Source organism: Agrilus planipennis, unplaced genomic scaffold, assembly GCF_000699045.2.
Source record: "Agrilus planipennis isolate EAB-ADULT unplaced genomic scaffold, Apla_2.0 scaffold183, whole genome shotgun sequence".
NCBI classification, from domain to species: domain Eukaryota; kingdom Metazoa; phylum Arthropoda; class Insecta; order Coleoptera; family Buprestidae; genus Agrilus; species Agrilus planipennis.
The window spans coordinates 437908-465611 of record NW_020438983.1 but is presented as its reverse complement, the minus strand read 5'-3'; the positions used below and the strand labels follow the sequence as shown (position 1 = coordinate 465611).

The 27704-nt window shown below is 33.7% G+C and overlaps 2 protein-coding genes across 2 annotated transcripts; one reads left to right on the top strand and one right to left on the bottom strand.

Moving 5' to 3' along the window:
* The first annotated feature begins 1304 nt into the window (after positions 1–1304).
* On the top strand, positions 1305–27704 carry LOC108737783. Its single transcript, XM_025975586.1, has 15 exons — positions 1305–1569; positions 3829–4043; positions 5523–5712; positions 6369–6483; positions 6557–6803; positions 7260–7415; positions 10387–10617; positions 14109–14333; positions 16070–16174; positions 19687–19876; positions 20223–20337; positions 20445–20694; positions 24032–24184; positions 24242–24469; positions 27462–27704. The coding sequence occupies exons 2-15, from the start codon at positions 3903–3905 to the stop codon at positions 27606–27608; spliced, it is 2493 nt and encodes an 830-aa protein (XP_025831371.1). The 5' UTR covers positions 1305–1569; positions 3829–3902; the 3' UTR covers positions 27609–27704.
* Positions 7440–9555, bottom strand: LOC108737799. The gene has a single exon (XM_018470904.1). The coding sequence runs from the start codon at positions 9007–9009 to the stop codon at positions 7657–7659; it is 1353 nt and encodes a 450-aa protein (XP_018326406.1). The 5' UTR covers positions 9010–9555; the 3' UTR covers positions 7440–7656.

Genomic DNA, 27704 nt, shown 5'->3' with positions numbered 1-27704 from the left:
TGGTACTCCATAAACAAAAAATATATACACACTAAAAATTGTAAAAAAACAAAAACCGACTTTAAGACTATACCTAAATTTACAGACTTAAACTAATAAGCAGAAAATATTATTTTAATTACTTCAAGGCAAAGTGTATTCCAGAACAATTTACGATTTATAATCAGTTATTTTTGGAGTCGGTGTCAGTCAAGAGGGTCAGTTTAATCCTGCATTTGCAACAAACTTTTCGTCCAATTTCTTTTATCTAATCTCTACTGTCGCATTCATATATTAATTCATTAATGAACTAGGTATCTATTAAGGTTATTTTTGCTTTGGCTGGCATCGACTAGAAAAATAACTGATTGTAAATTGTAAATGTATATAAGTATCAATGATTTTGTCAATAATTTACTTTGAAGTAATTAAAACGTACATTACATACATACTAGATCGAAATTACACCACATCTGGTGAGAACTAATGAAATTGTAAGAGTCTAGCAAATAAAAATAATTATTAAACACTAGAGTTTACCTCATGTTAATAAGGAGTATTGGTGTATAAAACTAGGGGTCCGGGATCGATTCCCGGCGAGTGTATGACAGTAGCAACAATTTTTTTCTCATTATCTTGTGATAAACTGTAGTGGAAGAAATGAATTTCGCAGTAATGCTTAATAATGCAATATTAAAATATTAACCCTATTACAAATTTAAAATTCTTAGCGTTAATATAAATAAAATTAGTCTTCCTTTTGATTATTGAGATAATCCAAACTGACTTCTTTTTTGGTATCTTACGTTGAAAATTAATTTTAAATTTTAACATACATTAAAATGAAACCAGTTGTTTGTTATAAAAAAATATTATAAGCGGAATTTCAGTATAACTAATAAACATGTATAAAATATACTTTTAATAATGTTTGTTCGCGCAGGAGGGTGCACCGTTAAAGAAGTTAAAAAATAGTAAACAATCAATTGCAGATGACACATTTGTAAAATCCGATTTTATGAAGCTATTAAACAGAAATAAAACAAAACAGATCCTAAATATTAAAATTATGATAGATAGAATAATAAAAAAAATACGCACTCTTAAAATGGTAAAACTTTTTTATTTTTCATTCAATTTTTAATATTTAGCTTATATTTTGTTTTATTGCCCATGTTTTACAGCAGTTACAAATTTTACAGACGTGTCTCGTACAATTAGTTTTTTATTTTTATGTTATCAAAAAAACATGCATTAAGCTTCATAATAATAATTAACACCAAGCGAATTCCATAATTGCTGGGTTCGAATATGGCATGATTCATTTCTGCATGTTTTGTTCACAAAAATCGAACGATTTATTTTTGATACGGTTCATGGCAAACAAAACAACATATTGCGTAGCAAGTAGCTGAGTCACTAACTTTGTTAGAATACTGTTATCACTGAACGTGTTGAAATTATTCAAAGAAAAAATTAAAAACGATTTGCGAATATTAACAGATCGTGCTAGTTTACGTAAGGAAATGTTAAATTGGTTCTTTATAGTTGATTTACAAGGAACACACGACCTACATAGCGTTGTAAAAGGTAAGCAGTTTTATTATTTTATTATTCATCTACATATTAGAAAAAATAAAAAATGTTTCTATGTTTTGTTAGTTTTATTTGTGGCAAAATCCTTATTTTACAGTTACTGAATTATTATAAACTCGATTTCTGTTTAATTTTTTTGCTTATTTTTAATAAACTACTCTCATTTATTTATTTAATATCAGAAAATTAAAACAAGCAAATAAGTGTACGATTCGGTCAAAGGGCAGTGATTTACATTACCCCGTTGCCAAATAAGTCAATGTAAACGAATGATTATAAAATGATAGGTTTGTATGACAACAATATTTGTTTATTCTAGACATTACTTATTTATATGAACAAAAATAATTACACATACATTTATTTAAACTACCATCATAAAAAAATACTTATAAAGTTTTAATGGGCACGCACTGTATTAATTACAAATGCCAAAGATGCTATTATAGATTTTTCGAAACAAGTTTCACATATGTAATGTTGCTGTTAAAACTTAAAAATTTTGCTGTAGATTGAGTGAAATAAAAGATAACAATAAAAAGTTAAACATTTTGATTGTTAAATCCTAACAGTATTTTGCATTTTAAAACTTAGTGTAAGTATATNATATTATTATAATAAGAACTTAAATTCATAATTATGTACCCATTTTCCACAAAAAACATGCAGTTAATCCGCATAAATTTAGTGTCCTCATGTAGGTAATTTTTTCATCATCATCATAAGGTCGTCAGTCCCAAGACTGATTGGGACACGCACCTCCACTTTTTCCTATCCTGCGCTAAACTTCGCATTTCCCTAAAGCTAGAGCAACCCATATCCTTAACTATTTGCAAGCAGTAATCTAATCTAGGACTACATCTACCCCTCCTAACTTCCGTTTCTGGCTCTAATATGTCTCTGACTAGACCTTCATGCCTGAGAAGGTGTCCTACAAACCTATCTCGCCTATTTCTTATTGACTTCCAAAGAGTCCTCTGTTCTCTTACTCTTTCTGATACCTCTTCATTTCTAATTTTCTGTATCCATGGTATCCTCATCATTCGCATGTAACACCACATTTCGAACGCTTCTAACCTTTTCTTTTATCGATTTAGAAATACTTTGATTTGAAATAGTTGACAAAGTTTTTGATAGTGTGGGTGTGTTGTGTACTAAATAACAAGAAGACATCAAAATAGTGATAAAAAACTAATTAAATAAGCTGTTCATCGGTTGAAGCATTTAAACAAAAATACCACAATGTAATTTATTCACATGGTCCTACCAGTATTTAATAATAAATAAGTGCGAAGCGTATTAACCATTGTAATACAATATTTTTTTGGCATTTTTTACTTAAAGTCTAATATAAACATTTCAAAAAAAAAAACCAATTTACTAAATGCTACCTACCGATTAAGTATTGTTTTGAAGCCGACTCTGTATTAATTACACTGATAGATAATTGCAGACATTAAAAACACAATGTTATTTTATCGTAAAAAGGTTTGTATTACAAAAAATATTTCCATTTTTCCAAGCAATAAAACATTATCAACATATTACCGGTAATTATGTTTGTAAATTATTGGCAGGTCTTTCGTTATGAAATGTTTAGAAATAAATAATCCTAGACATTTTCACTTTTTGCTTAAGATTAATACTGTGTCTGATTCCTTAATTATGCATCTACTGCAATAAAAGACACGTCCTCGAACATAATTTCAAATTTTATTACCTACATCAACACTTGTCCATAAATACAGGATTACAATGTAAGGATGATTTATAATCTCGTTTACATTATCTTCAATTATATATTCATCGTACTGCATAATATGTAATAAAGAAGATTATATGTCTGTTTTTCCAACGTGCAGAGGGATGATTTAAAATAAAAAGTAATGTACACAGTATCAGAGCCGTATGCGGGTTTTCAATTTATTTAGTTAGTATAAAGGTTTCATAACAATTTTTCCTTATTCAATTGTCCAATTATGATGTGTACATAAAAAATAATTTCAGATGGTTTACCTTGAAACCTATTGAATGTAATATAAAATTGAGCAGAGTTATAAATGAACAAACGAGTTCGTCGACAATACTAATAATAACTTGTAAGCATACATTTCCTTGACCATCAGTGCGCAATTTAATCACCCAAACAGTTGTTTGTTTAGTACCTGTAATCGTAAAATGCATGTTTTTTAATAAAAGCAATCATTACGGGGAAAACACGAATTATCTGACAATAAAAATTGCTCGTTTTAGAAAAGTTTACCATTTACGACTGCAGACTTAATTGAGTAACAATCAACCGGCAGTAATACAGAGAACAAGTAAAAATGAAAACTCTGCTCCTTGTTATCCTGCTTTCTTACAATTTAGTGAACTTTGCAACGCCAGAACAAATTGAACATCACGAAGAAGAAGAAGAAGAAGAAACTGTTAAATTTGATCATAATCCTGATGAAGATTTAACCACTGTAAGTAAAATCCTTTGCAATTTAAAGGTTATTTTCGTCCATCTCTTCTTGTATTTTAAAGCATGTACCAATATTTCATTAGTTAATAACCTATATATTAGTAGATCATGCAAGAAATTGTTCACACTGACAATGAGATATCTTTTATATATATCGTGCAGTTTTATTAACTTTTCTTTAAATAACACTACAAACATATATAACCAATAGGTGTCAGTAGAGTCTACATGTGGTACTAACGAAGAAACAAAATCTAGTAGTTTTAGATTTCATTGTACGTCAACTACATAAAACGTATTGTTCTCGCGCTTTAAGGTGGCACGAAAGCAATAAATAGGGCTGGGCAAAATTGTCCGATTCATCGACTAATAATCGATTGTTAAATTTAAAAATCACCCAACAATAATAGCAATAGGTAAGCATTCCGAGCAAACTAATATTTATGGTAGCCAATGTTTTGATTTTTAACAATCATCATCATCATAAGGTCGTCAGTCCTAAGACTGGCAGGGACACGCACCTCTACTCTTACCTATACTGAGCTAATCTTCTCGTTTCCCTAAAACTAGAACAACCCACATCCTTAACTATTTGCGAACAGTAATCTAATCTAGGTCTACCTCTACTCCTCTTAACTCCCGTTTCTGCCTCTAATATGTGTCTAACTATACTTTTATGCGTGAGAAGGTGTTCTGTCAACCTATCTCGCCTATTTTCTATTGATTTCCATATAGTCCTCTGTTTTCCTATTCTTTCTAATACCTTATCATTTCTAACCGTCTCTATCCACGATATACTCATCATTCTTTTTAACAATACCTGTTTTGTTTATATTTTATTAAGGAAACTTTTATTCGTGATCAGTTACGTTTTATCTAATTAAGGAATAGAAACACTAAAACACTATTTGCACTAAAATAAATGTTTTGCGGTCTTATCGTCATGTGATTCTTTCGCTAACGAACGATTTTATTAACTCATTGTTAACTCTAATAAATAATTGGTCAAACTTATCATGAAACTTATTTATCATTAAGTGCCATTAGAGCTTTAAACATTTCTACCCATCCATAAATAATAATTTTGAAGGTATAAATTTACTGATGTCGAAAATTATAGCTAATGTCTGAAAGAAGACATCCTTTGTAATTCCTATAGCGGTAAATCTAAAAGAAAATGAATGTCAAAAGAATGTTTTCACATTTTATTGCACTCATAGTCTTAGGTTTAACTCAAAAAGCATGTGGTTAAAACCTACAAAAAATTATTTTAAAATGTGCACTTAAAGCATTCATTCATTTCACAGACCGCCTATCGTGTTCCTTCAATTTTAAATTTCGCCCTTCCTCATTTTGGACTCGATTAAAACCAAAATATGAATAACAAACAAGCTATTCTTTTCTACTTTTTAGCTATAGAATACTACATCCTGATGCGTGGATAAAGTATTTTATAATCGAATAAAAATATTCTTTTTAGCCTCAAATAATAAGAAGGCATGGTTACGCTGCAGAAACTCATTATGTGGTAACTGAAGATGGATACATTTTGGCATTACACAGAATACCAAGCGACAAAAATGGCCAAAAAGGAACCAAAGTGGCATTCCTTCAACATGGTTTATTTAGTAGCAGCAGTGACTGGGTCGAAATTGCCAATATTTCTTTAGGTAAAACAAAGATAACTATTGAAAAACTATTACGTTAAAGAAAGGTTTGTCAGGGCACAACAGAGCGAATTTAGAATTTGGATGAAACGATCCTGTATAATAATACCTAAATTTACTTTACACACCTTATTTGGGGTGATTAGAATTATAATTTTCGAAAAATTTGGTTATGTATAAAATAGTAGCGTCGGGAGCCTATGGAATACAGTTCAAGATCATTGTTGAAGGTGCTATTAAAGCCTTTCTCTAAGAGAAAACTTTGCGGACTTCATTATTAAAAAAAAAATTTTTATAGTGGAGTAAACGTAGTCAAAAAAGAGGCATTCTTTAGGAATTATTTGTAATTGCATAAAAATTCAGAAAAGCTTGTTTTAAATAGGTTAAAGTAGAAAGTCTACCGGTTGGTGTTGTACACTAGATCTCCTTTTCTTTAGTAATAACAAATAATTACAATATTAGTTGCTAAATGATATATCTCGAAGATTAATAAAGGAAAAAGTCATGAAAATCAGCTACTAGGGGCTTTTAGGTATGTTGCTTACTAATGTGATGTCAAATTTGCAAGATTTAAGACTTGTGTTCTGTTTGCAAAGCTTTCATCAGGGATATTCTAAAAGCGATCCATTAAACCAGTATAATTTTTAACAACTTTGTAGCCTTCTTACTAGCGGACTCTGGATATGACGTTTGGCTTGGAAACGCCAGGGGAAATACCTATTCCACAGCCCATCTAAAACTGCCCATAGATCATCATGCATTTTGGGACTTTAGGTATGAAATAAATTGCTTATTTTAACTATTAATAATTTTTTATATGTACCTACTGCTCTAACACTTATTATAGTTGGGATACCATGGGTGTTTACGATTTGCCCGCGGCACTAGATTATGTAGGCAATGTCACAAACAAACATGGAGAAATAATTTACATTGGACATTCGATGGGTTGTACAATGTTCTTTGCGTTCGCCTCTATTTTGCCGGAAGCAGCTAAAACGGTTAAAACTATGATAGCTTTGGCACCGGCTGTCTACATGACCCATGTGAGGTCGCCCATTAGATATTTAAGTCCATGGATTAATGATATTGAAGTAAGTGAATGAAAAATTATTGTCTGTGTTAATGTTATCAAAAAAATATTGTCTCAACGCAATTTCTCCAAAATTTAGTTTATGCAATCATTCCAAATTTTTCAGCGATTATCATCAAAAATCGATATGTCCACTAAAATACTCCGATCATTTCAGGTCAATATTTTGGAAATATAGAACAGTGCAAACTTTTAATGGCGTCGCCATTCTCTTGAAGCACCAATATTTAAATTGGTCTAAGCTTTTTTCCTAGGTTGATTTAAATATTGATGCCAGAAGAAACTTTGAAAAAATTGCAAGACATTCTGACTTATCACACAAACTATTATTACATACTTCATGATTATCTATAAATCAAAATGAGCACAACTTCCAAAAACTCAGAGATTTCGTTTTTAATGGACCACCCTAAATATATATGAAAATCTTGTGTAAAAACTTTTTCATCTTTTCTAGTGGATTGAGAAACATTTGGGTATCAAAGAATTTAAGCCTAACTCAAAAATATTAAAATTGTTAGCATTAGGATGCGATGCGCTGGAATTCGAAAGAGAGGTTTGTGAGAATGTTATATTTTCCATATGTGGATTCGATAAAAGTCAACTTGATGAGGTAAGTACAACACATACAAATGTATAAACGTTTAAATAAAACAGTTTTTATTGCTTTTTTAACTCGGTGTTGCACCTTTGTAATAGTAAAATAAAAAAATATAAAAAACATATCGAATCTACGAAAAGGTTACAGTGTTAAAAAATAACAAGAAATTAGTAGATAATAACAAGAGCCCTACGGATTGATTGTTCGGAAAGAACCGATAAATTATTTTCGAATCACTGTTTTCGTTAGTTATTTAAGAGACCGCCATATGATGTAATCGCATGTTGTATACAGAGGGTAATCTTGCATTCGCAGCTCCAGGACAGTCGATTTGCATATTCATTTCAAATATCCTCTTTTCATCCTTGGCTGCATTCCTATTTAATTCTCTGATTATAGTAATATCCTCACTGATCTTTTTTACAAAATCATAAGGTGCAAGCTCAATAGAGCACGTTAGTTCTATTTTAAATCTTATCCCTAAATTAGGGGATGTAGCTTGTGCATCTGCATCATCATCTTCGTCTTCTTCTAGATAATCTCTTACAAATTTTTGAAAGTACGCTCCTTCGTTCATGACACCATAAAAAAAGAACGACCTACCAACTTCCCCGTAACCGGTATAGATGGCATTCGGGGGCTTTTTTACTCTTAGACTAGAATCTGGTTGCAGTGATAGCTCTCGTTCGTAACTATCATTTTCCAATGACATTTCCGAGTGTGCATTAACGATGCGCCTTACCCGCATGAACATTAAACGCATTTTCTCGGCCATGTTCCTCGATTTTTTCGACGGTATATTGAATGAAACAAACCATGAATTTGTAAAGTAATATTGGACACTAGTCACGTACATGTTTTTTCGTAAACGTTCATATCCAACGGTTTTTACACAGTTGGTGGCACAATTCAATATGTCTAATATTTTAGCACCCGAAATTAAGGGAGACTTGTTTATGGGCATCTCTGAACCTTTTTCAAACGAAATGTTAAACTGTTTACACAAGACACACAGTTGCTGTACCATTGCCGGTAATACTTGAAGGACATGATAGGTACCAGAAGTATCTTTTATGGTCAATAGCTTGTTTAAAACACTATGCATATCATCTACGATTTTACCCCCATACATACACAAAATTGATTTCCTCATGTCGTAGTAAATATATCGCCAAATGGTAGCTCTTACTAATGTGTAATGAAAAATTAATATGTCGATTGCGGATAAAAATTTCGAGTAACAGTTAATATCGGAATCGTGAGACGAAGACTGAAGACTAAATGCCACCAAATCTTTTGAACTTTGAAGTCGATTGTAAAGCAGTAGGAATTCAGAATTTAATAAATCTTCGGCCAATATCTTAAACCGTCTGTTGACCAAGCGAACAGAAACTGATAATTCTTCGCAGGTCATTTTTCTAAATATCTTCTGTAAAATTTCGGTTGGCATCGTTAGTATCGGTGACTTTCTCTTTACATACCTCCTTTTTTGCGAGTAAGGTGATATCTCTTCTCCATCGTTATTTAAACGTCTTCGCTTGCTCCGTAAGTAGTACCCTGTGACTTGAGACATTTCTACTTGATTAGAAGGGGTACCATCTTCCATTATTTGTGAGACTTAAGCGGTTACTTTTGTTTCCGAAATGTATTTTCTAAAGATTTTCGATTCGTACCAAAAAATTAAGAGTCTTTAAAGACTGCTTGTGTATAAACGTCAAAATATACGAATTTTGGAAGCATACTGTCATGTTTTCAGTTTGGTTAACAAAAAACACGACTATATTTTTGACGTGTTATATGCACTTTGATTCTTTTTAACTGAATCTAATTTAAAAATACTAGTCATCCAACCCGGCTTTAGTTGGTCTTTTTGTATTTTGGTAAAATGATTGATTCAAGCACATCAATTTTACAAAGGTGCACACAGTTAATGATAATATACATATATTTTGATATAAACAGATTTTATAAAAATTAAATACCTAAATTGCAAAGTTATAATTAATTCTTTTCGTACTAACTTTGATTCCTATTTTTGCAATTTTAGGAACTGTATTTGGAAAACTAGTAAATTATGTGTTTAATTATCTATTTTTTGAGGAAATTTGTACATTTTAAGTTAAAAAGGGTATTACAAATATTTTTCCATGCAGTCTTTGACATTTCGTTTTACGTTCTGATAAAAATTTGAATACCCTATTGAATAGAGACAAAAGGAAAAAGAAGTAGGGAACAATTCCGTTAAAGTGATTTTAAGATTGAATATGGTACTTTGGCCTCTAAATACTATAAAACCACAAGGGGTGCGTTTTCAGTAATCTTCAAAAAGGCACCCCTTTCAGTTTTCTCTAAATAACTCAAAAGTGAAGCAATTTTCGAGATCAAAAAACACGTTTGCGATAAAGCAGGGTAAAATATGACAAAAACTAGGCAACTTTGAGCATCAATATCTCGATGAATTTCCGTTGTACAAAAAAGAATAAAAGGAAAGGTGTATTTTTTCAATGGCTATCTTTTCTCTAGACACTTATATATATCTAAATTGCCCAGGAAAAGAGTTACAGACGATTTAATGGAAAAAAGGGCAATTTTTTTGAAATTTTCTACTTTGTTTTATAAATTATGTTTGATAGGTAATAGAAATGATAAAGAGAATTTAATTAAGTATTTCGATGATAAATCCAATTTTCTAAATGAAAAGTACTCTTGTAAAATCTCAAAAATTCCTTCGTTTTTGAGTTATATAGAGGAAACAGAAACTAGTGACTTTTTTAAGATTACTCAAAAAACGCACCCCAAACAACTTTATGGTTTGATCATCTTAAGAGGTCAAACCACCATTGTCAATGTTAAAACCAATTTAACCCAATGCTCCATACTAAAATCTCTATTCACTAGCCTAAGATTCGATTTATCTCATTCAGTCTTAATTTAATGAACGATTTTTTATTGTAATTAGTAATACTTTTTCATTATTCCTTAGAATTACTTGCCATTAATTTTATCACACACGCCGTCAAGTACATCTACGAAAACTCTTGCTCATTACGCTCAAGAAATAAATTCTGGCGGCAACTTTCAAGAATTCGATTATGGATCAAGATTAAACAGTATTATATACGGACAGCCAACTCCACTTAAATACAACCTATCTAAAGTGGAAGTGCCCACTTATCTGATGTATGGCGACAATGACTGGCTTGCGAGTCCAATTGTAATTATATTTTCTTAATAATAACTGAAAGTCGTCTAATTTTGGATACTGCTTCATATCAAAACACATTGACAGTGTTTTGTAATTTAAATCATAAAATGAGAAGTTCATTTTTCAGTACTAAGTAACTCTGTAATATGTAATGATTTGCGTTAATAGTTTTTTCTTATTCATCCATGGACAGTTACAAAATAGAATGGGTAATTTGGCACGAATGTTAATACCTATAGAAAGTCTAAGTATTTGAAACAAAAATTACTGGTAATTGCTTTATTGTTTACAATATGGGACTTACGGTACGAATAAGGTGAAGCGGGCCAAAAATGACCTCATACAATACGTGTTAAATACTTTTAAGGATGCAGAAGGGTGAAAAATGGAATATAAAAATGGAGATTCAATGACTTTGCCTGATCAAATTGTAGTAAAGATTTTTATCTTTTTTGTGAAAACTCAAATTTTAGTAAAACTGGGATTCCATCCAAAAATCTCTCCAAAAAATTTTTTTACTCTATTAGATTAGGATTGGATTAAGTTAGGTTTATCTTCTGCAATATTCGATTTTCACCTCCACCCCCTGCGCATTCATTCCTAGATCGCAACCTGAAAATACTTTTTGACGTGACAACGTCTTATAATTCGATGGAGCCGGCTGCACGCACGAAAAAACATGACTCATGCGGCGTTACCTCACTCTGAGGCGTTCCATTTAAGGCTTGAAGTGCAAGGGAGAGCGCAGAACGAGCGACAAAGAGGCACAATCGGCCTCCGCGTTCGGCAGCGTTCGACATCTGTCTCTCTCCTACTTGAGTGAGCGATGCGTCCGCGTGGACAGCTGCTATACAATAATACATTTCCATTTACCTCCTTCTCTATATCCATACAAAATATCTATCAAACAAATAAAATTAAAATTTTCTTTTGAAAAATGAAACCATTCCATCAGTATTTTCTTATGACGTTGTCACGTTCAATTATCGTCAGTAAACCGACTTTACAGACAACCGATTTTTTTTAATATATATTTAGATATATTCATCTACTTTCCTTGCGCCTTTAGTTCCATATTGTAATCAATACCAAATTACTGCTACGACTATTCTTTATTTGTGATAAAGACTGCCTAATTTCTTAGTCAAAATAATGATTCTAAGCAAATATACAACTTCAAAACCTCTTTTCTAGTATATAAAATTGAACTGTTTTTTATGAAGCCACACACGGTGTCTTAATTTTAAAAAGCAGGTCTCAATTTTTTGATAGGATATCCAATATTAGAAAACCTTTAAATTTGAAAAATGGCTCTATTTGTTTGACCTTTAAGGTAAGATAAACACGTCTTATACGTATCTCTGTACTTGATGATCTTTCATCGTAACAACATATTTTAGATGCAAAATAGTTATTATAACACAAAAATCATAAAAAGTATCCAAAATTAAAAGACTATCAAATAGTAAAAAATTAAGTAGGTATAATTTATGCATACATCCATTTCTTCTGCTTATTAAAATGAACACAAATCTGAGCCAGAATAGGGTTGTAAGTAGCTGGCTCAAGTTTGTATTTATTTTATATATTATTTAGGTTATGGGGCAAGTGATTAATAACATTATAAAAAATGCACGCGCAATTTGAAATATGCCCAATATGAAAGGGCAACAGTTGGTAGGTAAATGTCTAGTTTAACAGGCATTACTCCGATCACTTTGATTATTTAGTATGTTGTAGAAGTGATTTATGCTCTAATCATTTTGATATACCAGGTATACAAGCTTAAATCCGCTGTTTTTTTTTTAAGAAAAACACTTTTTTTTTTATAAAAAGTAAAGTCAAATTTATTCAAAATACTGTTCAGTGCTTTCGATGCACTTCTTCCATCTTTCGGGTAATTTGTGGATTCCACGCCAAAAAAAATTTTTCTTCCTTTGAGGCAAACCACTCATCAAGCCATTTTTGGACGTCGTCATATGAATCGAAGTGCTGCTCAGCGAGCGAGTGGCCCATGGAGGCAAACAAGTGATAGTCGGAAGGGGCCTAGTCTCATGGAGGAAAATCAGCTTTTCATGTCTTTGCTCATATGCGGGCCTTTTTTCACGCAGAGCACGGTGCAATGTGATCAGTTGTTGGTGGTAACGGTGGGCATCAACAGTTTCACCAGGTTTCAACAGTTCACGGTAGATGATACAACGCTGAACCCACCAAACGCACGATTTTCTTCGTTTAGGATTCTCAAAATATATCCACTTTTCATCGCCAGTCACAATCCGATGCAAAAACATCTTTCTTTCATGTCTGGCAAGTAAGATTTCGCATGTGTTTTGGCGTCGCTCCACCTGCCGATAGTTCAATTCATGCGGTACCCATTTTCCGATTGTTTGAACCTTACCCATAGCATGTAGACGCATGGAAATGACTTGTTGAGAAACACCTAATTGCTCGGCAAGGATTTTCTGCGATTAGGTATCGTCCTCGTCTAAAAGAGCCTTCAATTCGTGGTCCTCAAATTTCCTGGACCGATCTTCACGCTCCTTGTCGCTCAAATCGAAATTGCCATTTTTGAATTGACGAAACCAATCTCGGCACGTTGTTTCCGATAAAGCATTGTCACCGTAGGCCTCCATAAGCATTCGATGCGATTCAGCAGCTGGTTTCTTCAAATTGAAGCAGAAAAGTAGAGCTTCCCGCAAATGCTTTTTTTTTGGCACAAAACTAGACATGTTTACAGAAAAGAAAAAGTACGTATTATTGACAGATGTCGTACTCATAAAAAAAACAATATGGCGTGTACATATCAGCTTGATATGCTCACTGACGCCATCTATGAGCAAACAGCGGATTTAAGCTTGTACACCTGGTATATGTTGAGCGCCAAAATTAAAATGAAGCGTAATTTTCGAACGTGGAAAACAATAGGTGATGGCCTATGATATATAAAATAGACAAAAATACTGCAGGCTGTCTGAAGATGTACCAATATCTATTTGGTTACGTCATTGTTTGGTTAGGGAGATTTATGACAGACCAGAGTCTCTTTAACCCTATGCGCCACAGGCGGGCTGACATGTCAGAATAATGTCACAAGATTATCTTTGTTTAAGCAAAAATTCAAGGTGGTGTAGGTGCTAAACTAGACAATTACCGAACAATAAAAATTGCTGTTATTTTTATTTCAATAGTAGAATCAATATTTGAAAACAAAATAGGCAGTCTGTTGACCTATCATAATACAAACTTAAATTCACTGGACATTACCATAATTATCAATAATCAGACTTAAAATTTCTACTTAATACGAAGCGGTTCTAAATCCTGTGTATTAGTCATTTATCAGATTGCCCGAGAACCACATACCAATATTCATAATGTCGAGGCAATCTGATAGATAAAGAATTTTCAAATTATAATTATTAATTTCGTAGCTTGTCATTATTCATAATCATCGAGCATTTATTTCTTGATCCACAGCATTTATACTATTCAATTTTTAGGATGTCAAACGACTTGGTCAAGATTTGAAATTAAACAAGGCAGTTTACAGGGTTCCATTGGAAACGTTTAATCACGTTGATTTTCTTTTTGCAAAAGATGTTAAGGAATTGGTATACTCAACAGTTTTGAAGTTTTTAAATCAAATAGAAGCTGAAGATCAACCATTACTCGATATACCCTCTATTGAAGAAGAAGATGTACTATTAAATATTGTCCCTTCGTTATAATCTAAGCACTAAAGTGTATCTTGTTATTGTTCCACACGGAAATTGTAGTTAAAGCAAAGCAAATAGTGTTGCTAACTAGTATCGCTAAACCGATAACGTACCAAGGATTTCTTTAAACTAAATAAAATTGCAGTAATTACCATTTCCGCAAAAAAATACGTCCACAAATTTAGTAAAATAATGTAATAATACCATGTTACGAAATAAAATAGGTACTATTTGACTATATTTTGCAAGTTGTTTCTTATATATGCGTAAATACGCAATATGCATATGTAGATAAAAAAAATAACTTCTATTTCTTGCTCTGTTCAGAGTATAATTACAAAAATCATAACCAAGGCAATACGGGATAAAGAAATACTTTATTGGTAATAAACAACAACAAAACTGAGATTTCGAATTTCGTTGCGTAAGGCGATTTAAAGGTAAATTGCAAGTTTGTAAGGAGATGTTTTTTGGAAATGTAATTTTCATCATAAGGTCGTCAGTCCTAAGACTGGCTAGACAGCACCTCCATTTTTAACCACCACATTTCGAACGCTTCTGACCTGTTCTTTTCTGCCGCGCCCAACGTTCATGTTTCGCACCTGTACAACGCCGCGTTCCAAACGTACACCTTCAGCAATTCTTTTCGAATTTCTAAATTAACGTCACTAACGTACCTGATAAATATTTTTAGATATACTAGTTCTTTCTCGCTATTAGTCACTGTTCAGTTTTGTGAATAACACTATGACGTAGTGTCGGCCATCATTATTTTCTAATTGTTGCTGTTGTCGGCCATCATTCTTTTTCAATTGTTGTCGCATTGTTACCGATGTCGGCCATCATTATTTTCTAATTGTTGCTGTTGTCGGCCATCATTCTTTTTCAAATGTAGTCGTGTTGTCACTGATGTCGGCCATGATGGTTTTTTAATAGATGTATAGTAACCAATGATTAAAATTTAAAGGAATTGTTTGTAAGTAGGTATGCAACACATCGTACACTTCAGTATAAGAAATTGCTGATACTAACTTTCATTTACGTAATACTATTTGGCCTTGTGCTGACAGCACTCATAATTTTTTGATATATAATATTTATGATATATAATATTTATGGACATGTAAAAAATAAATCATCATTCATTGGGTCGTCAGTTCTAAAACTGGTTAGACACGCACCCCCACTCTTTCCTATCTTGAGTTAATCATCGCATTTTCCTACATCCTTAACTATTTGCGAACAGTAAGTCAGTCTCTGCACCTATTAACTCCTGTTTTTCCTTCTAATACGTCTCTATTCTCCTACTCTCCTCACTCAACATTTCACCTTTTTGACCCCCTTCCTTCCCCTTCGTCATGCTAAGTCACACTTTCAGCGACCCCCTCGCCTAACAAATATAACGCCATAAAAGCTGGTCCACCCTTTCCCCTATAAACGATTTCTTGTGATTAAAAATATCAATGAAAATTACTTTCTATCGTAATAAAAAATTTCCAAGTTAAAAAAATCGTTAAAATAAAATTAATGAACCGCAAGCGTCACATTTCCTTAGTAGAAGTATGCCGTAAAAATGCATTTGGTTATCTCTTATGAATACCGTTCTACAACAATTCCTATCTATTAACATACGCACGTTTATTAAAAACTTTTACCTAACAACGTACTAGTAATAACAAGCCCGGCAAAAAAATAAAACAGAATTGAAAACATCAATTTGTTTTACTCACTTGTGAATTTGAAAAGTAAAAATGCATGCCGCATTTCTTTTAGCACTGACTTTTAGTGTTAGTCAAAATTATCTTGTTGATGGCAATGTTACCCAAATCAAAAATCCTTCACTTACTACTGTAAGTAATTTATAATTTAATAGTAATAGGTTACTTCAACGGATACAGGTATAAAGAAATGAAAATGAATATTGCCTTAAGCCGGAAATACATTGAGAATATTTAACATTCGTTCGCATTCGTCATTGCTGGTTGTTCGTAGACATTCGCGGCAACCTTACTGGATGAAGTGACACACGAAACGAATTATCCACCCCTATTTACAAATGCCAGCGTTCTACCACGTTCCACTTACATTCCATTGGTATGTAAGTATTAGTAATCACCTTTTTATTTTATTATTTAAAGGCTGTATTGTAGTGAGGACAAACACAGTGGTAAATAGACGTTTAAAATATCAGATTTTGTAGTTTCAAAGTAGTGAAGAAATTCTCGTGTTATTATCTTTGAAAAGTAGTTAATTCTTTGTTCCTTTTTGATTCTGTGTGATTTTATTGATAAAGACTAACCTGTCTCGTCAAATTCTAAGAAGTTCTACTGAACATTATTTTAAACACTTCCACATACGAACGCTTCCCAGCAGCATTCGTGGACCTAACTTGCATTTCTCCTTCATCTTTTCGAGTTTATTGACAGAAGATGGAAAACGTTTGTTCGCTTTGCTAACTATTCAAATCAAAATTCATTGCAAATCACCGCAAATGACTGCTTACAATTCACCAAAGAATGCAAACGAATGCGAACAAATGACAACGATTCTCAGTCGTATTCTCGGCTTTAGGCTAGTACCAAATTAGGTTTAGCAGTTAGACGTAGTTATTCAGAAATTAATGCAGCATAATCAATCGTATATTACGCACCACGGGAAGAAAATACGACCCGCATTTACTGTTTATTATAGATTCAAACTGAAACTAAAAAGTTAAAAACGGGAATCATTCCTTAATTTTCCACCCTTAAAGGTGGAATATTTCCTTCAAATTTATATGGGACCACCCTTAAAATCGGTTCATAACCGGCAAATCAAACGCGTATATACACAAAAGAAGTACTGTCGAATTGAGAATCTTCTTTTTTGAAGTCAAAATCAAAATCGAAAAGTGCGAGAAAAACTGTGAAAATTGGAAAATCTAAGTTTCTTTAGTTCCGTTCTGGAAGACCTATTTCTAAGACATAAGCAATAAGGAGTCGTCCATCACTCAGAATTTCACCTTTTTGAACTCCTCCCCCCCTTCGTCACGCTAACTCACACTTTCAGCGATCGCCTAACCAACATTACGTCACAAAAGCTAACTCACCCCCCCCCCATTAACGACTTCTTGTGATTAAAAGTAGCAATGATAATGGGCAAAATTGATCTTGGTCTTGAATTTTCCCAAGGCCAATACCAAGGCCGAATGAATAAGACCAAAACTAAAACCAAGACTAAACGAAAAATTATTACTTCCGGTGGATATACTAGGGTCAATTGAAAAGTCCCCGGCCTAACACATAGATGGCGGCACCAGAACTAAATCCATGATTTTCAGTTAGTCCTAACCTTCAAAAGACGCGTCTACAAATTTGACGGCTGTCTGATCATTAGTTTGTGAATTATAGCATTTTTAGTGAAGCAACTTTTGTTATTGTGAAAAAAATGGATAAAAAGGAATTTCGCGTGTTGATAAAATATTGCTTTTTGAAGGGAAAAAATACAGTTGAAGCAAAAACTTGGCTTGATAACGAATTTCCGGACACTGCCCCAGGAAAATCAACCATCAAGGATTGGTATGCTAAGTTTAGACGTGGTGAAATGAGCACCGAAGACGGTGAACGCAGTGGACGCCCAAAAGAGGCTGTTACGGACGAAAACATTAAAAAAATCCACAAAATGATTTTGAATGACCGTAAATTGAAATTGAATGAAATAGCAGACACTCTACAGATATCAACGGAACGTATACATCACATCATTCACGAATATTTGGGTATGAGAAAGCTCTGTGCAAAGTGGGTGCCGCGCGAGCTCACTTTTGACCAAAAACAACGACGAGTTGATGATTCAGAGCAGTGTTTGAAGATGATCACGCGTAATAAACCCGAGTTTTTGCGTCGATATGTGACAATGGATGAAACATGGCTCCATCATTTCACTCCGAAGTCCAATCGACAGTCATCGGAGTGGACTGCACACGATGAACCCGCTCCAAAGCGTGCAAAAACGCAACAGTCGGCTGGCAAGGTTATGGCGTCTGTATTTTGGGATGCGCGTGGAATAATTTTCATTGACTACCTTGAAAAAGGAAGGACCATCAACAGCGACTATTACATAGCGTTATTGGACCGTTTGAAGGACGAAATCGCCGAGAAACGACCGCATTTGCAGAAAAAGAAAGTCCTGCTTCACCAAGACAATGCACCGTCTCACAAGTCAGTGAAAACGATGGCAAAAATTCATGAATTGGGCTTCGAATTGCTTCCGCATCCACCGTATTCTCCAGATCTGGCCCCCAGCGACTACTTCCTGTTCTCAGATCTCAAAAGAATGCTCGTTGGGAAAAAATTTTCGTCGAATGAAGAGGTGATCGCCGAAACTGAGGCCTATTTTGAAGCAAAGGACAAATCGTACTACAAAAATGGTATCGAAAAGTTGGAGGATCGCTATAATCAGTGTATCACCCTTGAAGGGAATTATGTTGAATAAAAAAAACGAATTTTGCAAAAAAAATGTGTTACTATTTTAGGCCGGGGACTTTTCAATTGACCTGTTATTAGTTAAACTGTATGAAGCAACTTTAATATATTCTTTTTTTGAAAAAAAAAAATAATAATTCTAAGTAAATGAAATTTTCAGTTTGCTTTACTACAGCTACTGTTTGAAATAAGTATAGAAATAAAATCTACAAAAATGTTCTTGGGGTAAATGTTTTTTATTTCTGTTTGGACAACACAAAGTTAAAATATAGAGACAAACCATTTTTTTCCGATATTTTTTACTTCTTTCAAGTACCTTGTACAGTTTTATTCGCTGAACGGTCAATTTATACGTTGGAGGAAGGATCAATTTATGCATCGAAGGAGGGGTAAGTTCTCGAGTTTTCATAACTCTCATAACTATCGCTACTATTGACACGACGTGCTCGCATATATGGTAGAAAATTTCAACATTTAAGACAATTAATTATTGTGTCTGTAAATAGAAAGATTTGTACTTAAGAGAATTATTATTGGACTTGCTAGGCTCATCATTACCTACCCTCTTGTCTTATCTTGTCAAGCCAAGCAATACGCCTCCCTCTCCCTTACTTTTATGGTCGCGCAAGTGTTTCAATAGGGTGGTAAAAAAATATGTTTCCAAAAAAGTTTCCACCAAAGTTCATTTTTGCGTTTAGATCATTACTATACGTAGTTGTATTTGTCTGTATAGTTCCTAAACATCTTGTAGAATCATAAAATGAGAGGACAGAAACGCGGACAATTCAAAATAAAAGTTTTTAGTACTAAATAACAAATGCCTGTTTCCGAATGCTTTAAATTGACGCACATATCTACATGCGTATATTCAAAAATGTTTTATATGAATACATTTTTAGGCCGAAATAATCAAACTAGAAGGCTATCATGGAGAAATTCATACTGTTATCACTGAAGATGGCTACGTCCTTACAATTGACAGAATATATGCTAATAAAAAAGGTGTTCCAGGAAAACAGCCCGTTTTCCTGCAACATGGTGTGTTTGATACTAGTAATGATTGGGTAAATTATGTAGAAATCTCCTTAGGTAATATATTATACATACCAACAATTAGATGTCATTGTCGTTTTTTATAAATAACATTAATGTTGCTGGTGCTCTTTTCGTGAACGTTTTAATTAAAATGGTGATATAAATCTAGAAGTTTTACTAAAACTAAAAGAGTAAATCGTTTCCAATGTTTCATTTGACCTCATTGTTTGTAAAATTGTGCTGATTAAGAATATTAATTTTTTACTATAATTAATTTCATATCATTCCATACAAGTTTTTTCTCTGCATTCATGGTATCTTTAAGAATCTCTTCACTCATAAATAGCGAGAATAACGCACGTTTACAGAAGGTACTGATGAAATACACAAAATATTTTAGCTTTCTTGCTGTCTGATGAAAATTTCGACGTTTGGATAGGAAATTCAAGAGGAAATCCATACTCAAGCACTCACCTAGAATACTTCCCATCAAGTCCGCAATATTGGAATTTTAGGTAATATTTTACTTGTAAATAAACTAATACCATGTTAGTACAGTATAAAACGTAGATAATATATCTTATCAAAATTGGACAAACTACCTACTTATTTAAATTTGCAGTTTTAACGAAATGGGTGTTTACGACCTACCAGCTTGCATAAATTACATACTTAACAAAACAAACGCCAGCAACGATATATTTTATGTTGGCCATTCCCAAGGTGGTACTCTATTTTACGTGTATGCTTCATTGTTTCCCGAAATCGCCGCCAAAAATATTAAGATTGCCTTCACCTTGGCACCTGCTGTCTTTTTAGGACATGCAAATAGAGTTACCAGAGCAGCAATTTTATTTCTTGTTGACAATAAGGTACGTCCACAATTTGTTACTGAATCCATATGATTTAGAGTAATATAGTTGCAATTGTGAAAAGTTATTCATGTCAATTTTTTGAAGTGAAACTTCTTTACTCACGGTAGGGTAAGTTCGTTTCATGCGAGTTGCTATGTAACGAAATCATGCAACGCATTTCCCTGGCTGTCTGTCCCTATGTATGCTTAGTTCTTTAAAACTACGCAACGGATTTTAATGCGTTTTTTTTTAATAGATAGAGTAATTCAAGAGGAAGGTTTATATGTACAATACATGCATAATATAGTAGAGAAACACTGATAATTTTAGAGGTTTGTAATGTCGTAAATAAAAACATTATTTTGCGTTTACATTGCAAACGCTGGCTGAACCCTACGAGATAGATCAAAATAATATACTACAGTATTGCACACCTTAAAAAGGTCTACAAAAAAGTCCAGGATGGTATATTTCTATTTCTTCGGGATAACCGTTTGTTATCCTTTACTGTTTACGAGAAATAATGGCTTATTTACGAAGCGATTTTAAGCAATACAGCATTAATCCTCATCCAATTAACTACTTTTAAATACATTGTTCATTTAATATAGATCAATATAGCCCTATAAAGCATGTTATTTAAATGAATATATGCAGGGACACAGCGGTTGCGGCGGTACCGTACGGTTTGTATTGTCTAATGACAAAAAAACTGTGATTGTTGTATATAAGGACATTCTATAGTATATTTACTATCAGTATTGCACCCGTGCGAAGCATAGTGTACAAATAATACCATTAAACCAATTCCTTAACCCCTATCCCGGTATGTTTGTGTGTTTGAAGAAGTTTCATTTCAGTAGCGTGTTGTACAATTATACGTTGTATTTTTTTTTTAAATTTGAACTTACAGTTTTTTTTATATTGTTGTTTCAACAGACTTAACGTTATTATAGGAATATACAACAGGAACCCAAATTATATTCTTTCTTTTTATATGAATTTTACATTTATTTTTTAGCACAAAAGCCTGTAGTAGGAACTCGCTTCAAAACAACGATTTTTCTTCGTTCTAAGACTAACTTTTACCCTTTGTTACTCATTTAATATATACTCTTAATATTGTATTTTTATAATTTTTAATACAGTCGAATGATGAGGATACCGTGGATAGAGAAGGTTAGAAATGTAGGAGAACAGAGGACTCTGTAGAAGTCAATAAGTAATAGGCGAGATAGGTTAGTAGGACACCTTCTCAGGCATAAAGGTCTAGTCAGAGACATATTAGAAGCAGAAACAGAAGTTAGGAGGGGTAGAGGTGGACCTAGATTAGATTGCTGTTCGCAGATAGTTAAGGATATGGGTTGTTCTAGTTTTAGGGAAATGCGAAGATTAGATTAGGATAGGAAAGCGTGGACGTGCGTGTCCAACCAGTCTTAGGATTGACAATCTTATGATGATGATAACACAGTAGAACTTCGCTATGTTGAAAACCTCCAAAACTCGAAAAATTTTTTATTCCCTTCCTTTCAAACTCCAAAACTCCCATTACTTGAAATCCCAACCCTCTATTAGTCGAAATAATCAGTGATTCTCTGCAAGCCATTTTGGTACATATTTTCCCTCTATAACTCGAAAAATTGGTAAAGGTCTAGTTGATGGCCCCCACCCTCGAAGGGGGATCGAAAGAGGAGGTCTCCCCCACCACTGTACCATAAAATGTTAGTGGCGGTCACATCTCCATAAAAAGTTATGGGGGTTCAAAATTTATAAATATGCCAATTTTTATACATTTATAGGCATGTAAATATTTATATAGTCATTCTTAAACAATATTCAAAGGTAAAACTAATGAAAAATACATAAAAATATTGAAAAAGTTATATAAAACATTATTTAAATAGCTTTATCAATAGGGTAGGTTAGGTTAGGTTCGGTTAGGTTATCGGGTTTTGTTCAAGTGACCACACTCTTTGGATCCCCCACCTCCACCCGCTTGAAAATATTTTTTTTATTGAATTTTATTTGAATTATAGTGTATCAAAACTGTCAAAATAATCAACTTTCAACCCCCATAACTTTTTATGGGGGTGAGACCGCCGCAAATTTTTTATGGAGTTTTGTTCAGGTGACCACCCTCTTTCGATTCGCCCTACCCTCAATCCCCACCCCCATCTAACACCCTAACTTTTTATGGGGGTGAGAACGCCACGAACTTTTTATGATACAGTGGTGGGGGAGACCTCCTCTTTCGATCCCACCCGCCCACACCCCCTTCAGGGATGAGGGCCATCATCTAGACATTTACCGAAAAATTAAATTGGACCTCTGAATCTCGAACATAGCAATGTTTCATTTTACAACCTTCATAACTCGCTAATTTGAAACTTATTACGTCTATAGTTCGAAAAAAACTAAGTTATTAACTTTAAAGATTTGCCGGTAATGTAAGTACAACAAATCTTAACCTTTACAAGTCGAATCAAAATCCGCTTGAGAAAACTCTATAACTCGAATTGTTTGGCGTCTCCCTTGATGTTCGAGTTATAGAGGATCTACTATATAATATTAAAGGGAGAATGCTTCTCTGCAGTTTGACAGGTAGAGCTTTGTAAGGTCCTCACCAAATATTACAATTAGCATAAATCACTAATAGATGGCGATATACTACCTGTATTTCAATATTAAATTTAAATTTTATTTGTAACTATGGAGCAAAAGTTCTTGCTCAGTGATCTGTCAAAACCGTACGACGACCTAATGAGATCCAAAGGGATGGAAATCGCGAACCACGCCTAACTAAGAACTTGTCCTGTTAAGCATACATACTCGTCATGTAAACTGCTACTACTACGCCGTGGGTTCATGTTTTACAAGTCAATATCCTTAAACGGAAATTGTCAAACATTACTTAATGCACATGCAATTAGTAGCAGAAAATGGTCCTCTGTCAAACTCTTTGAAACTTTGGATTCTGGTAGTTCTCGACATGTACATCGAAAGTCTCAATGGGCGCTAAGTCGGAAAACCTCATGTTTTTCATTAAAGTTATATTATTCCGTAAAGACTTCCAAGGTGCAATTACTCCTATTATATATGTATTGATTACTTTCAAGAATATAAATATAGACCATATTTCAAAAAGATAAATTTTTACGACTTAGCACTCATTCAGTATTTTTATTTACATGTCGAAAACCACCAGAATCATAAGTTTCAAAGAGTTTAACACAGGGTCATTTTCCGTAAAAATCTAACTAGAGTCTGTGGTTGTTAACTATATTACCCAATATTCACATTATTACCATTTAAAATTGATATTAATTTGATAAATATCATGTACGGTATTTTGCAGTGGCTGTTTGAGGTTTTGGGCGTAACACATATTAATGTATTGGACTTATACCAATTTGTGGCATATCATTGCGAAGATACCCCATTCGCAGCCTTTCTTTGCAGAGAACTAATGTATATACTTAATGGGTTCGATGGACACGAAATCCCAACTGTAAAATACAAGTTTGATAAAATGTGAACATTTGGCTAACTTTTCCAAGTTTTGTAGAATGTCCTACCGCAGTTCTATGGACATCAAGGCGCCAGTGTTTCAGTTAAGGATGGAATTCATTTTGGTCAACTTTTCAGAACTGACAAATTTCAAAAGTACGACTATGGTCCAGAAGGAAATTTAGAAATGTACGGCGTTCGCAATATTCCATCCTACAACCTTTCGAAAGTTAAAGTACCAACTTATATATATTGTGGAAAAAACGATAAGCTGGTAACACCAAAGGTAAAACTGTAATCATAGAAAATGAAGGCACCCTAAGTTTTCGGTCAGACATTTTCAGTAAAATAAATTCAATCACGCACCTAAGGTATATTGTTTCACACGCAGTAAATGATGCGTACATTTCGACTTATTTCTATAATACTTTAGTATAATATTTTCTCCTTATTGAGGATGAAGCAGAACCATGTTATATGTAAGTATCGATACCTCTTACTTTGTAGTTTTATCGAAAGGTGGTAGAATTAATAAGATAAATGACACATTATTACAGAGTAATCGGAAAATGTCCGTTTTCTAAGAACCACCTAAAAAAATTACTTTCCAATAACCCTTGTTAGGCGATTCCTTGTGGTTATGGTAGCGCTCCAGACATCATAAATGAATAGTGCAAGAAAAAGCTGCCTTTGAAATAATTTAATTAAAAAGAACTAGTACCAAAAATAGTTGCCGTAAATACTCGTATTCAGTTGTATCTTTTTATACCTACTCCTGATGATGTCCTGAAAAGGCGAAAAGTATAGGTACTAAAAACCTTTATTTGTAAAACAAACAAAGACTGCTTGATACTAGTTGTTAAATTTTAAACTTTAGCCCGTGATAACTGGGTATAAAAGGCATAAAGGATTACTACTCGGCTACTTCTATTTTAACTAAAAGAAAGACACAGTAGTTTTGTGTGTGAACTACCAGCTACCACTAATAAACAAAAAGCACCCTGAGATACGTGAATTTGTAGGCTAAGACCCATCGATGCCAGCAATTGCCGGCTCAAGAATTTCTGACGAATATACCGTTCTACCTGTTAGCTAACATTTACACTTTTAATTATAGGGAAGCCAGTCCTAACACTGTTTGAACCACCACCACTCCACCCTATCCTGAGCTAATCTCCGCATTTCCCCTGCGTTTCCCTTCTATTCTGAGCTAATCTTTGCATTTCCTTAAACCCAAGTCTTTCTCCACTCTTCCCTTATATCCTGAGCTAATCTTCTCATTTCTACAAATTTATGTCTTCCCCTCCTCTTTCCTCCTGTCTAGAGCTCTAGAGCTCATCTTCCAATTCTCCCAAATCTAATTCTTCCTCTGCTCTTCTCTCCTATCCTGTGCTAATCTACGCATTTCCACAAATTTATGTCTTCCCCTCCTCTTTCCTCCTGTCTAGAGCTAATCTTCCAATTTCCCCAAACCTAAGTCTTCCTTCACTCTTCCCTTATATCCTGAGCTAATATTCTCATTTCTACAAATTTATGTCTTCCCCTCCTCTTTCCTCCTGTCTAGAGCTAATCTTCCAATTTCCCCAAATGTAAGTCTTCCTCTGTTCTTCTCTCCTATCCTGTGCTAATCTTCGCATTTCCACAAATTTAGGTCTTCCCTTTCTCTTTCCTCTTGTCCTGAGCTAATCTTCCAATTTCACGAAATAAGTCCCCTCCTCCTCTTTCTTCCTATTTGTGCTTCTAACATCTCTTTCATGTCTCAGAAGGTATACCACCCTCCTACCTCTCCTTTTCTTATTGACTTCCAGAATGCCTTTTCTACTTCTACTCTTTCTAATGAGAACCTCCTCATTCCTAATCTTTTTTGTTACGGTATTGTCATCATCCGTCTACATCACACCCAACTAATTCATACCTTAACCCAATCAAATTGGTGGTTACAAAACTATAGTCGTTTAACCTGGCTGAACGCTAAGTCAACATCAAATTACTGATTAACCGGTTCGATAATCGACATTATTACATCAAATATAGTCACAATTTGTGGGGGATTCACATGTGAACCTTAAATCTTTATTGATTTGAAATGAATTATCTACATATTCAAATCAGTTGAAACCTCACGTATAACTATCAAGGAACCGTCACAATTTTTTACTATATTAATTGTTGACATTTTTTCTTTTTTTATTAGGATTGCAAAAAACTNGTCCTAACACTGTTTGAACCACCACCACTCCACCCTATCCTGAGCTAATCTCCGCATTTCCCCTGCGTTTCCCTTCTATTCTGAGCTAATCTTTGCATTTCCTTAAACCCAAGTCTTTCTCCACTCTTCCCTTATATCCTGAGCTAATCTTCTCATTTCTACAAATTTATGTCTTCCCCTCCTCTTTCCTCCTGTCTAGAGCTCTAGAGCTCATCTTCCAATTCTCCCAAATCTAATTCTTCCTCTGCTCTTCTCTCCTATCCTGTGCTAATCTACGCATTTCCACAAATTTATGTCTTCCCCTCCTCTTTCCTCCTGTCTAGAGCTAATCTTCCAATTTCCCCAAACCTAAGTCTTCCTTCACTCTTCCCTTATATCCTGAGCTAATATTCTCATTTCTACAAATTTATGTCTTCCCCTCCTCTTTCCTCCTGTCTAGAGCTAATCTTCCAATTTCCCCAAATGTAAGTCTTCCTCTGTTCTTCTCTCCTATCCTGTGCTAATCTTCGCATTTCCACAAATTTAGGTCTTCCCTTTCTCTTTCCTCTTGTCCTGAGCTAATCTTCCAATTTCACGAAATAAGTCCCCTCCTCCTCTTTCTTCCTATTTGTGCTTCTAACATCTCTTTCATGTCTCAGAAGGTATACCACCCTCCTACCTCTCCTTTTCTTATTGACTTCCAGAATGCCTTTTCTACTTCTACTCTTTCTAATGAGAACCTCCTCATTCCTAATCTTTTTTGTTACGGTATTGTCATCATCCGTCTACATCACACCCAACTAATTCATACCTTAACCCAATCAAATTGGTGGTTACAAAACTATAGTCGTTTAACCTGGCTGAACGCTAAGTCAACATCAAATTACTGATTAACCGGTTCGATAATCGACATTATTACATCAAATATAGTCACAATTTGTGGGGGATTCACATGTGAACCTTAAATCTTTATTGATTTGAAATGAATTATCTACATATTCAAATCAGTTGAAACCTCACGTATAACTATCAAGGAACCGTCACAATTTTTTACTATATTAATTGTTGACATTTTTTCTTTTTTTATTAGGATTGCAAAAAACTGGCTGGCAGTTTACCGAATAATAAGAACTTTACAGAAGTGAAAAATTTTAACCATGTCGATTTTATTTATTCAAGACACGCCAGACAATTGGTGTACAACAACATTGTGGAGGTTTTTAAAAAATACCAGTAATTCAGATTAAACCATTCGCAAAGTACTACGGAATAAAATTTGTCTTGAAATCCATATTTTGTCAAATATATTAGATAATAAATTTTTGCTTGTTCA